Source organism: Podarcis pityusensis (assembly GCF_964106645.2).
Source record: "Podarcis pityusensis genome assembly, chromosome: 2".
NCBI lineage: Eukaryota > Metazoa > Chordata > Lepidosauria > Squamata > Lacertidae > Podarcis > Podarcis pityusensis.
In genome coordinates, this window is record NC_138029.1 from 79,473,396 (window position 1) to 79,486,746 (window position 13,351).

General features: G+C 42.1%; 1 protein-coding gene across 15 annotated transcripts in view; it reads right to left on the reverse strand.

Annotated features, from left to right (window-relative positions):
* The window catches only part of RAF1 (Raf-1 proto-oncogene, serine/threonine kinase), a 71,576-nt gene continuing 58,225 nt past the window's right edge, over positions 1-13,351 (reverse strand). For 12 of the 15 annotated variants that reach the window (XM_080995174.1, XM_080995168.1, XM_080995162.1 and 9 more), the window contains 11 exons: positions 13,164-13,191; positions 12,605-12,729; positions 11,580-11,697; positions 9,005-9,089; positions 7,606-7,782; positions 7,181-7,227; positions 6,336-6,454; positions 4,889-5,020; positions 3,493-3,540; positions 3,028-3,162; positions 1-1,143 (listed from right to left, as the gene is read on the reverse strand). In XM_080995174.1, coding sequence (XP_080851300.1) covers positions 1,003-1,143; positions 3,028-3,162; positions 3,493-3,540; positions 4,889-5,020; positions 6,336-6,454; positions 7,181-7,227; positions 7,606-7,782; positions 9,005-9,089; positions 11,580-11,697; positions 12,605-12,729; positions 13,164-13,191 — 1,155 coding nt within the window. In that variant the 3' untranslated portion in view covers positions 1-1,002. The remainder of the gene's footprint in view (positions 1,144-3,027; positions 3,163-3,492; positions 3,541-4,888; positions 5,021-6,335; positions 6,455-7,180; positions 7,228-7,605; positions 7,783-9,004; positions 9,090-11,579; positions 11,698-12,604; positions 12,730-13,163; positions 13,192-13,351) is intronic. The other 3 variants (XM_080995167.1, XM_080995164.1, XM_080995166.1) reach the window with 1 other exon arrangement.

The window sequence follows — 13,351 nt, forward strand, 5'->3', positions numbered from 1 at the left end:
TTAAATTTAATTTATTTTATTAAAATAAGATAATCAGAAGAACCTGTGTTTACAATAAATGCTTTTCTCTGAGGGGCAATGAAAACAAAGTTAAAACCCAAATCAGCAAGGGAAAACCTGTATATGCCAAGTTTCTTTATAGTGCATCTCAGGAAAAAAAGTTTCAAAACAGACTTTATTTTGCAGAAATTTACTAACAGAATTACTTATTTTGCCTCTTCTCCTCCCAAAAAACTATAGTTTCTCACAGGACCCTCAGAGCGCCGCAAGAAACAAGTCCGAAGTACCCAACAAGCTTCTTATGTTACTGTTAGATGATTGTAGGAAGATTGTGCTAGCTTCCTTCTCTGGACAGTACTAGTTATAATATATTCCTTGCCTCAAAATTAGTATTTTCCACATGTGCAAAACTGTTTTGTGTTGACTTAATATTGGTGTTTAACGTTTCATGATCTTGAGAAATGCTTAGAAGTGGAAACTTTCCAGAGCTTGAATTCCCCTCTTCCCTTAAGTCTTCTTTGTGGATGATCATTTTAGTTAAAATTCCTCCAGCCTGAATGGCACAAAGTCTTAGAATATCAGAAGAACAGCACCATCTGCATTGACTTTCCTCAAATGCTAAGCTATTATTTTGCTATAGAAAAATACCAGTCTATTCAGCATAATGCAATTTCAAAGAAACCTGTTTTCTCTTTTTTTTTCCTTTTTCCTTTTTTTTGCATATGGGATAAAGTAAGGCTCAAGTGCATCTATAAAAAATAGTAATAGGACCTCTTGTATACTGTCTCTTAACTATTTCAATATGATAACCTATAGAAAAAGGCAACGTGGAGTTTTTTGTCCCTGTAGGATTAGAACGGCAGAAATTCATAGCAGCTCATTCTCAAAACTGGCATCCAGCTGAATCCCATTGCTGGCTCTGCAATCCTGTAGACTGAGGCATTCAAAAGCACAACTGCTAGAACTGTTACTGGAGAGCAGTGGGCAGCGCACAACAATCTCCTAAAACACAGGTAGCTTTGTCGAAGTCAACGTGCACGAATTGATGTCCTGGGTGTGAGTTGCACGATGCAGAGAAGGTTCTGAAGCACTTCGGTTGATTTTGGGTAAAGAATGCTGCAGCAATTCAATGGAAGACAATATCTAAAGTAAAGAGGGAAAGGGGGGGGGAGGAAATTATAACGGCCTGTCCAATTTCTGTGCAAGACTATCTTAATTACAGTACTGACAACTTCCTAGGTCTAGACAAGGCTAGAAGTGCAAATTTCGTGAAAGCTCTTGCCAGCCCCACCCACTTCCCTGTGACCATTTCCTGTTTATAAAATAGAGAGCAGACAGGACAGCGTTTATTTTCTGCCTTGTGAAAAGCGTGAGTGGCTCACATTACACACCCAAAGCACAAACCTATGTGCAGGGATACCCACAGGTTCCTGGCAATAGCTTGGGAGCGACAACACTACAACACAAATACCCAGTTTTCAAATACATTCTTAAAAAAAATCAAATTATAGTATCTCAGCATTACTGAAAAACAGTAAAGAAAAGTGAACATGGTTATCTGGAAAACTGTTTCATTATCTCCCACTAATGAAACATTTTGGTCTTATCAGAAGCAGGAAATACCAAGAAACATAAAATTGAGAATTTTAGTGTCTCTCAGGAAACAGATAAACAGAGATATAAATCTGTCTTTCTTTCTATAATTTATATATATATTTATATGTGTGTGAGAACGATTAAACATAATATGCCTCTCTCCCCGCCACCCTCTCTCTCATAAATGCAGATATATACATAAGAGAAGGGTAAAATTTGTATCTGTCTTGTTGTTTATGTATTTTATTACCCTTCTCTTGTATATATTAAATCATATATAATGTTATATAGACACAGCTGTATAATGTGTCCATCTTGCCCCAAGGGGAGGAGAGAAAGCAGCAGAAACGGGTTAGGAAGCTGCCAGCCTCTAGCTCCCCATGGAGACCTCTCTCCCCACTCCCCACCTGAGGGTCGTCTGAAGAATCAAGAGGAACGGAGAAGAAAAAGAGGCAGCCTCTGCAATGACAGTTGTTTGTCCTTCCTCTTTCATCATATAATTTCTATCGACACTTATTTTAAAAAATAATTTTATGTAAACTACTTTGTGAAGTCCATCCGATAAGCAGTACATATATTCAATAAATACATACCTATAGGTTTTTGTTTTTAATTATTAAAGATTTTCCTCGTTTACAAAAGCACATGCTTTGTATTTTTCTTCAGGTTGTGTTTTCTACAAGATCAGTTACTTTTGTCGTGAAACATTGGTGTTATATACAGTATAGGGTTGGGAAGAAAAGAAGGGGGGCAGGAGAAAGGGTTGGGGTGGTAAAGCCTATATTCTTTTACTTAGTGTATGTGTAGGGTTTTTGTGTCAGTGTCACTTGAGGAGGTTCTCTTTCTATTCGCTTGTTATGTTTCCTTGATGGTGGAAGAGATTGGGGTGGCCTAGGGTGTGGTTGATCGCCTTTGGTTGGCTGCAGTGGGATCTGTTTCTGTGTGTGAGGAGGGTGTTGTTGGGTTAAGTTAATACATACCTATAGTTATACCTGTCTTTGTGCATGCATAGGCACATGTAGGCATGTCTGCATGCCTATGTGTGTGTCTCTTTCTCTAGAATATTCTCTTCTCTCTCTCTCTCTCTCTCTCTCTCTCTCTCTCTCTCTCTCGTTGTAATTCAGTCATGGAACTCACTGAGTTCCCTTGGACCAGTCACTCTCTTTTAGCCTAGCCTACTTCACAGGGTTGTTTGCAAGGATAAATTATGAGGTGTGAAGTGAACCATGTGCTCTAATCTTGACTTCTATGGAGTAAAAAGGTAATAAAATAAAGTAATAAAAATATTCTCTTGCCTGCAGTTTAAGAGATTAGTTTCCCCATTATTTTTCACTATTTGAACCAACATGTTCTCTCTGTCTCTTGCTTTATTCAAACACACACACAAGTTTATTTGTTTTGTAAAGCTCTAAAATCAAACTTAATTCTTACCTGGGGGAAGAGAGGCCTTTCATCCCTGACTTTCTTCACACAATCTGCTACGAGTCTCTTCATAGCTTTGGGGCAGTTTTTGTAGAGTTTGCTGAGGTCTGGTGATGCATAGCCACGACCAACCATGAAAATGATCTAAGAATAGGCAAACAAGCAAACCTTAGAAGTTTAGAGAGGCAGCATCTAGGTTGAAAATAGTTTTAATGTAAACTATTCACTGTTCTCATGGAAATATGGAGGGCAGCTGCATGTGGTTTCAAGGGGGAAGGGGACATCACTCATAAGTGATACCATGGAGGGCTGGGAAAGACTTCTGTCCGACAATCGGAAGGGCTATGGTTAGATGGCCCACTGGCCTGGCTTGGTTTAAGGAAGCTTCCCATATTCTCAAGACGCCCCTCACTCACTGCCAACTACCAAAATTAATTGCCAAATACATTCTGGCCCAAGAAAGAATATACGCACATGGAAGCTGCTTGCCAGATGGGAACCTCCTGCAGACTGGTGAGGGATCTGCATTGTGATAAACAGGCCATTTTATCTAATTTAGTACAAATTATAGCACATGTCATTGTATCTTCTGCCCCAGTGCTTCCAAAGTAGTTGACTTACAAGAAACAAACGTGTAACCTTCTAATGGCTCTATTTATCTCTGAAGTTGAGAAGCCAGCCCTAGAAGCCTTTCCAAGCACCCACCACCACCATAATCCTGTGAGGGAGAAAGTGGAGAGGCACTTGTTGGCCTCAGCCCTTCTACCATGTTCCCGTTGCACTTTCAGAAGGGTCATTTATGCAGTAAGCAGCTTCTCCTTGTGGAGGGAGGCTCACCGCACAATCAGAGCTTTCTGCAGGCTTCTAAATCAACCAGGAAGCCTCCAACCTTTTCTGTGAGAAAAACAGGTGTTCCAACGTCACCCAATGCTTGGCATTGCCAAACAGCAGTTCCCCTTTGCTGCCCCATGATAAGAAAGGGGGTGGGCTTGCCGATTTGGCTGCCTAACCACTCCCAGCATCCTTACCAACTTCAGTGCTGGGAGAGGGCTGGGACCACCATACAACTGCTGAGACACGTCTGCAGCTTCAAAGTTTGGCAGAAGGCTAATTGCCCATCACCAGAGGGTAGTGCCACACTTGCCACAGTGAGTGGTAACTGCCTCTAAGGTAGCACTGAGCATGCACTACAGCTACGAGACCAGTTAGGAACCTTCTGCTTTCCACTTTAGCATGTCATATTACTTTAAAGTTCAAGGCACTTCTTTCATCTAGCATATAACAATTATTTCCATCTGGGCAGACAGGCTTAAGAAACAATGAAGGCAGAGTTCACAAGCAGTGTTAGCCTATCCTGCCTTCGATCCTCAGGTTAAGGCTTTCCTAACGCTCAGCCCAACCCTTGAGAAGACACAGATCCTTGGAGACCAATGGGAACTCCAAGAAAATACAACCCAGATTTCACAAGGGAATTAGTTGACAAACTGACCCCTGTATCAAGTGTTAACAATGTAGATTTTTTTCAGTCCTCTAGAACTCTGACTCAACATTCCGACCAGCCTAGCGCTAACAAACACTGCATAGCAAACAAGCAGTTTGGGCAAAGTATACATGATGTTATACTGACATTTCAATGTTACTGCAAACATATACCATCTGCAAAAGCTTTTATATGGGATGCCCTGCTGCTTAGATACACACAAGCCAAGATCTACTTTTATAATTTACCATCTTCGCAGCAGACTGGATGAGGTGGAATATAGAGTACATGGTTCTTTGCTCCATAGCCTTCTAAATAAAATCCAGCAACCCTGAAAATAATAAATTTGGAAATACAATGCATTGCATTTAAAAAATGATCGTTTCTCACCTGGTCTCTGTTGTTAATATGGGAATAAGGTAGCTCTCCAGTCATCAGTTCATAGAGTACAATTCCATAAGAATACACATCTGATTGGAAACTGAATGGATTGCTATCCTGCATTCGAATCACTTCTGGTGCCTTTATTTTTTTTTATTAAAAAAAACCAGATTAAGAATTCATACATGGAGGGAAAAAGTAAACAGTCTGACGGCATTAAGGCCACAATAAAAAACAGAATTAAGCCACTGCATTAAATTTATTTCCTCAAACATTCAAATTGGCCTTGGAAACAATGGAATGAAAAATGTGGGATTTTTTTAAATCAGGGAAAATACAATGGAACACATGATTGTTCCTCTGCCCTCATTTCCACGCTGTCAGCTTGAGGCCAGCAGGGCCCCGGGTGAGGTGGCAGAACTGCAGTCATATCTCACCACCACCAGGCTGCAGCCTCAGCTTCTTAAAAACTTAATATAGACATTGGCCTAGTACAGAAACAAGAAGTAACTATGGTTTGTCATTACAAGAATGAGCCTGCAGACATCTGACTTCCTTGCTCCCGCTGCACCCCCCACCCACCCACCTTCCTACATACAAAGGAGATCAAAAGCTTCCATGCTCAGTTTGATATCCTGCCTTCTTTTAACTACCTAAAGTTCCCGAACTTTGGGTGTACAGTGGTACCTCGGGTTAAGTACTTAATTCGTTCCGGAGGTCCGTTATTAACCTGAAACTGTTCTTAACCTGAAGCACCACTTTAGCTAATGGGGCCTCCCGCTGCCGGAGCACGATTTCTGTTCTCATTCTGAAGCAAAGTTCTTAACCCGAGGTACTATTTCTGGGTTAGCGGAGTCTGTAACCTGAAGCGTATGTAACCCGAGGTACCACTGTAATGGGAATCCGTGGTTAGTTCAAAAGCATATGCGTTTGGCTTGCCACCTCTGGTTAAGACCTTGGGTGGGGGAGGAACCCTGAGGTTCACACAGGCTCATTCTCATAACAAACCCTAATTTGTTTTGAAAGGCCAGGTATCCTGAAGCCTAGTCAAAAAGCCTATCTGCAGCACTTAGCCACTCAAAGTTTGCCCCTCCCACGTTAAAAAGAAAACTGCAGCTTGAAAAGCACACACAGATATGCACCTTCTTTTGCAACACAGGAAGCAGCCATGCCAATTGTAGAATAGCAGTACTGTATGCTAGTTCTCTGGTATTTAAGCAAGGATGAGGAACTTTTGGCTCTCTAGATATTGCTGTATTCCACTGTCCTCATCCCTGGCCAGCAGTCAGGGATAATGGAAATTGTAGCCCAAAAGCAATCCAAAGGTTCCCCACCCCTGGATTAAAGGATAAGAAACATGTTTTTGTCATATACTGCACATTAAAAACAGAAGTTAAAAGGAATAACTTTAATGTCAGACCAGCTACAAGCAACAGCTCCGTTGTAAGTCACTTACCATCCAGAGAACAGATCCAGTAGGTTGTTCTACCTGTTGGGAACCACTCCACCTAGATTTGACTGTTGCCAGCCCAAAGTCTCCAATCTTTACTGTGCGGTCTTCATGAAGAAATATATCTACATAACTCTTAAGGAACACACATGGACAGTCACTTGAGTTACCAAATATAGTCATCCTTGCATCCAGGCCTGTTTCCAGAAGATATTCTACACTAGCTTTTAATGAATGTGCTTTAAGAACACAAGATGGATCAGACTGGATCAGGCCAATGGCTCATCTAGTCCATCACCTTGTTTTCACAGTGACCAACCAGGTTTATAAATATATTGTAAAATATTCGGTATTAAAAGGAAGGTGGTAAGGTGCCAGACCCTACCTAGGTACATCCTTTCTTCTCCCACACCTTCCCCACTCCCCAGATTTTTAGTACTCTCAGAACTGAACTTCCATCTATAGCTAAAAGGGTTTCTTTTAATTAAGTTTCCATGTATCAGCTGCACTTTATAGAGTCCTATCCACTGAAAGCTCCAAAGGACATTGAGTTTTCCAGAGACAGGACCTGTAAAGAATACAAACCATACATTATAAGGTTTGTTTTTTAAACAATAAAATAAAATTATGTGTTATGAATTTAGAGATCTTGAAAACAGCCTCAGTTTTCAACTCAGATCTGCAAACGAAAGACAGGTAACGAATGCAGAAGTAACCTTCAGTATTGCCATTAACTAACAGGTCTTCATATCACTTAATCACCAGAACAAACTAGAAATACTATGCCCCGTGTTCCATATTGATCTAATGATGGCAGGCCATCAGAATTCCACCCAGTAAGAAAAGGATACTATTCGATTTCATATCTCTGTGTATTATATTCTTCGCATGTAAGTAGCTGTAAACAAAATTTGAGACATGAAAATGTGAACATATTTACATGTCGAAAGTCAAGTTACAAAGCAACAAACTACATCCTTAATCAAACACAATGAAGATTATCATTTCCTTAGTAGTTATCTACTGTAGCTAGAAAGCTTTCATTTTATCAATTTAGAATCAGACAGTGCTATTTTTGTATATCAGGAAAACATCTTTGTAACCTCTACTTTCTCTGGAAGACTGCCTGATGTTTTTATATTTCAAGTTTTACAGGCACTATCAAGGTCTGCCTGAACCCAAGACAGCACTACCTTGATTTTCTCTAGCATTATTTCATCTTTGGAGCAGTCAACACCACTTCCATAGCTACAATGATTCAGTCCAGATTACTCACTCCATTCCTTGTGCCGTCTGTCTTGCAATATCAATACGTTGTAACATCTGGAACTTGGTCTCCTGGACATGCAGGTGTTTATACAGGCTGCTTCCTTCACACCACTGTGTGACGATGGCCAGGTTATCTTTAGTCATGTAGCCCATGAATAGCAAAATATTAACATGCCGGGTTTTCCTAAGAGAAACAAATAGGAATCAACATATGAACATGGAGTGTATGTTTAGCTTTGTAAATTAAATAAACATGTGAAATTTAGAACTCCATTGATTTAGGGGCGTGGATTTTTCTTCTGATCCAAAGCTCTCCGAAAAACTAGTACCTCTGAACCCAAGCTGAAGTTCAGCTGCTTTTCTCTATAGCAAAGGTTTTGCAGGGAGATGTAAATTTAACAGAGAAAGAGAAATGTCTATTTATAGAAATAAACGTCTTTTACTAATAACAGAATAATGAATGAACCTGAATTTCCCTGTGCATATGTGGCTCTTTGAATTTTGGCTATGCAGTCTTTCCTGCTTGGATTTGAAGATGAATTTGAGCAGAATCCAATATAAACTGTTGGGCGGGGGGGGGGGGGGGAGGAGCTGTCCCTCTTCAGCTAGTCAGGCAGAACCCCCTGGAACACTGTTCTGAAGGCTGGCATATCCTCTAGTGTGGCATGAGACACAAGCAGCTGCTGCCAGAAAGGGGATCGGGGCGGGGATGTAAATCAGCAAATCCTTCCCTTTGCATGCAAAGGAGTGCTTTGTGCACACTTCTACACCAGTCTGCTGCCCAGTGAATAGCTTTGAGGACTAACAAGCAGGACTGACCCAAAACAGTTTGCTGTCTGAGGCAAAGGACAAGATGGCACTCCCTTCACATTCCATACACAGAAGCTGACTGGGCTGACAACTGGCTGTTTCTCCAAACTGGTAAAATGATAGCATCCTCCACTGCACTTGAGTCAGAAGGCTACTTTTTAGAGTGGTCAGGACATGTCATGAAGAATACATAGACTTGCCCTCCAAAAGATAGGAATGATTGAGGGATGGGGAGCCTAGGAGGAATAGCCAAGAGACTGCTGCTTCCCCTCAACATCTGCTACCTGAGGCAGTTGGCTTATGTTGCGTAATGGTAGGGCCGGCCTTGACAAGTATTGATCACAGTTCCAGCCAACAAGGAACTGTAAGCTAACAAACTGAATATCCCTGCCTCAGGATAGTCTACAATTTGGAGGCAGCAGTATGAGAGTCTGGTAAATCTTCCAGTTCTGTTTAGTTTACTATCCTTGCAATAACCTCACATAATAAAGAGTTCTACTGAAAACACAATGAGCCTGTGCATCCAGTCACTTTAGACAAGCGTCAACTTAATAAAAGTACTAGACAAGCATTTTAAAGTCACCATGTTGGCTTACCTTAGCACAGCCACTTCATTTCTGAAGGCCTGAAACTGCTCTGGGGTCGGATCTACCACCTTTAATATCTTTACTGCTACGTCTCCTGCAAACATAACGCAACAATTGTCTCTCAAGCACCATGCCAACATTCTTACAACAATGACAAGCAGTCCACTGATGTCTGTACAAAAATTACATGCGGGGAGGAACCAGAGCTTCAGCAGTATGGTCTGCATGTGGAAAAACCCAAGAGCAGACCCTGCCAGAGGCAGGAACTCTGGGCCACTAGTTACACAAGCCCAAAGAACTTTAGGATATGATTGAGTTCACCGTAGTACTATTACGAACATTCTGTCAGAACAAGCATTTCTGCTTGCCACACAAACCCTCTGCCTTTCTCCTTCCCCCGCACATTATTCTGGGGTTCTTCCTAAACCCCAGAGCCAATTTAGGGAGCATAGGGGCATTCAGGGGGAGGAGGATGGAAAAGCCCCATTGTGGTAGCAGGACTCATTGCATAAGTTCTCACTAGTGCAACTGTTTGGCTGAATTTGGGTCACAGTGTTTAATAAACAGTAGGCACCCACACCCATCCTGATTATCACATGGTAAACCGGGGAACTCTCTAAAGGGTTACACTGAGGCACAGAGGTCTGCTCAAAGGGAAAATATACAATACCCCACAAGGCAGGACCAAGCATTTGAGTACACTAAGTAGTTCTTTGAATCTTGGCCACTATTTCCAAATACCCACTTCCCTTCCACCAATGCCAACGCACCTTATAAGAATAATGGAAGAGCTGTTTATAATTTCTTGTAAACATGATAATGGAAAAGATGATGAAATGTGGCTGTTAAAGTTTGCTCAGCATGGCGTGTGCAATGCCACCTCCTGATGAGCAGGACATATGGCCAGCCTTTCTCCAAATTTTGAAACTGAATGAGCATCATTGTAATTTGGTGTACTGGGTTGCTGTTATTTCATTCTGCTACTCTATAAAGTATCTTTTTTTTCTTTACATTTGTTTTACTTACCTGCTTTTTCTTTTCTTTTTTGGTGCCTACATGTTTTTGTACATAACAAAAATTCAATAAACACTTGGGGGGGGGGAAATGACACAGACAATATTTCAAAAAATAAAAATGGAAAAACGAAACTGCAGAGGAGAGAGGGGATTGTTCCTGCAGCTGAGCAGCAATTCCCATCACCTCCCCAGTTCCAAAGTTGGAATGAAGGGTTCTCTGCCCCATACATAATTATGGGATCAGCTCTTAGCAGATATCTATGAATCAAAAATATTAGTCCTGTACACAGGGCCAAATGTACCGTATTTTTCGCTCGATAACACGCACCCGACCATAACACGCATGTAGTTTTTAGAGGAGGAAAACAAGAAAAAAAATATTCTACACGAAACAGTGGATGTATGATTTTTGTGGTTCATGCTGATCTGATGGTGAGTTTGGGGTAGCCCAATGCAAAAATCCTGAGGATCCATGTGGATCCATGTTTGTAACCACGTTTTTGCACCACTGCGGCCCCAGGCAACAGTGGGTGTGTGATTTTTTTGGTGCAAACTGTAGCCATGGACATGCTATGTGATCTGATGGTGAATTTGGGGTTACCCAGTGCAAAAATCCTGAGGATCCATGTGGATCTGTGCTTTGTAACCACGTTTTAAGTGGGGAGCGAAGGAAAAGCACTCAAGGGACAAGGAGCACGCGTGGAGCAAGCTCTGCTTCTCTCCCTCCTCCCCCCCCCTTAGCAAGCTGAAAAACTTTGCTGGAGGGACAGAGAGCCTGCTTGCTTTAAAGGAGCCTACCGGACAGGAGCCGCTTACACGAGTGTAAGCAGCTCCTGTCCAGTAGGCTCCTTTAAAGCAAGCAGGTTCTGCTTCTCTCCCTCCTCCCCCCCCCCCCCCCCGCCCTTAGTGAGCTGAAAAGCAAAGCGGGAGGAGACTGAAAATCTTTCCTGCTATTTCCAGCAAAGCGGGAGGAGAGAGATACACAGAGCCAGCTTGCTTTAAAGGAGCCAATCGGACAGAAGCCGCTTACACTCGTGTAAGCGGCTCCTCTCCCGCTTTGCTCCTTTAAAGCAAGCAGGCTCTGCTTCTCTCCCTCCTCCCCCCCCCCTTAGCGAGCTGAAAATCTTTCCTGCTATTTCCAGCAAAGCGGGAGACGAGCCGCTGAGTGGGGAGGAGAGAGATACAGAGAGCCGAGTGTAAGCGGCTCCTGTAAGCGGCTCCTGTCCGGTAGGCTCCTTTAAAGCAGAGAGCCTGCTTGCTTTAAAGGAGCCAACCGGACAGGAGCCTCTTACACTCGTGTAAGCAGCTTCCCTCCCCTCCCGCTTTGCTCCTTTAAAGAAGCAGGCACTCTGTCCCTCTCTCCTCCCCATTCAGCGGCTCTTCTCCCACTGGAAACCACGGAGGAGGGAAGCATTCGCTCCGTAACTGCACAGACATTTCCCCTTACTTTCTAGGAGGAAAAAAATGCGTGTAATGGAGCGAAAACTACGGTATATATTTTTTACTATGTTAAGCAATTTTAATATTGACATTTTCCAACAAGAGTGGTAGGAATACTTGATACTTACCATGCCATTTGCCTTTGTAAACAGTCCCAAAAGAGCCTGACCCTACTCTGGTAGAGAGCATAACTTCACTTGCTTCTATTTCCCAATAATAATTTGAATCTCTCTGTCCACGAGGTCTCTGGAAAGCAAGTAAATATTTACAATACAGACAGCATGGCCTGGAAACCAAGTTTCACAGGTTCAGATTAAAGCTTGCCGCAAGCATGATTAATGATATTTGGAAATAATCTAGATCTGACTACGCAGTACATACACAGTTATAATGTAGACTTAACAAAATGTCAACAGGAAATATGTTTAAGCAAACTAAGGACTGAATGGGCATCTGTATATTTCGAAATCTGTTGTACAGCTGGAAAATAATCTATGCCATAACATCACTCCAAATAACTTTTTTCTATTTAATGACAATCAGATTTCCCTCTTATACAAATGTGGTCATATTCGCATCTCCACGCTAACAGCCTGTTTCTAATACTTCCTGTGCCAGTAGACAAGAGCTTATCAGCTGTAACAACACAAAGTCAGAAATTGTAATTTTTTACTGGTTCAAGGGGCTGATGTAAAGATCTAGGTGCTGTATTATGATACTGAGCAGAGTAATATGGAGGCAGGTACTATTGCAAATTGGAAACTAAGGATGGGGAACCCATGGCCCTCCATGTTGCTAGACCACAACTCCCATCAGCCTTAGCTGGCACACCCAATGGTCACAGATGAAGGAAACTGTAGTCTAGCAACATCTGAGAAGGCCCACAGGTTAGACCACCCCTGCCGGAGAGTTGCACTGGGTTTGTTTTTAGAATCAGGGTGAAGGCATTAGTGAAGAATGCAAAATAACATTGACAAACACTTGGACTTCTTTTAGAAACTCACACACTATTCAGCTATGGCAGCAGCATAAAGAGTATGACACAGAATACATGCAAATCATAGCGACACATCCAGCTGCAAGCTTTAATAAATTTGAAAATCACATTGTATACTCTGAGTATCTTCCGGCTGTAAATACTCTTGATACATACGATTTTTTTTTCTTGCGAATTACATCCTGCAGCTCTCTCTCTTGGGGCTGGAACTGGTGTTTTAGGCTGGGACCATCCTGTTGGACTTGTATTGTTGGGGCTTCCGGATATAGCTGAGGGTGATGCTTCACATGTTTGAAGAAAGACGAAAGAGACGCTTACTAACATTAGACAACCCCCATATCAGAAGCAAGAAAACATGCGGGAACTGGTATGATGCCATGTTGTGCCATGCCTAAGTGTGTTTTACTGCATAAATGATGTTCTGTGCTCCAGCTGCATGCTAATTCTAACATAGAAGCACTTTTTAATGTAGAAACGTTCATAATATGAATCATTGTAATTCAGTGGCAGAGCACAAGCTTTCCCTGCAGAAGGTTCCAAGTTCAATCCCTGGCATTTCCAGGTAGGACTGGGAAAGACAGACCTCTTGATGGAACTCTGGAAAGCTACTGCCAGTCAGAGAAGACAACATTAAGCTAGATGGTCTGAATCAACATAAAGCAGCTTCCCAAGTGGTCCTCCCAGTATCCCACATATTATTAAGTGAAACACTCACCAGATTCACTGTGACTACGTATCGCATCCTGAAACAAAAAGAACAGGTATCAACACTTCCGCATAATTGCTCTGGAAGACGGAATAGAGCAGAAAATTTCTCGCTAACGAGAAACTGACTCAGCAGCTTTAATTGTAGACACCAAACCACCACAACATTTGGAGATGCTGGCCATTTAAAATGCAAGG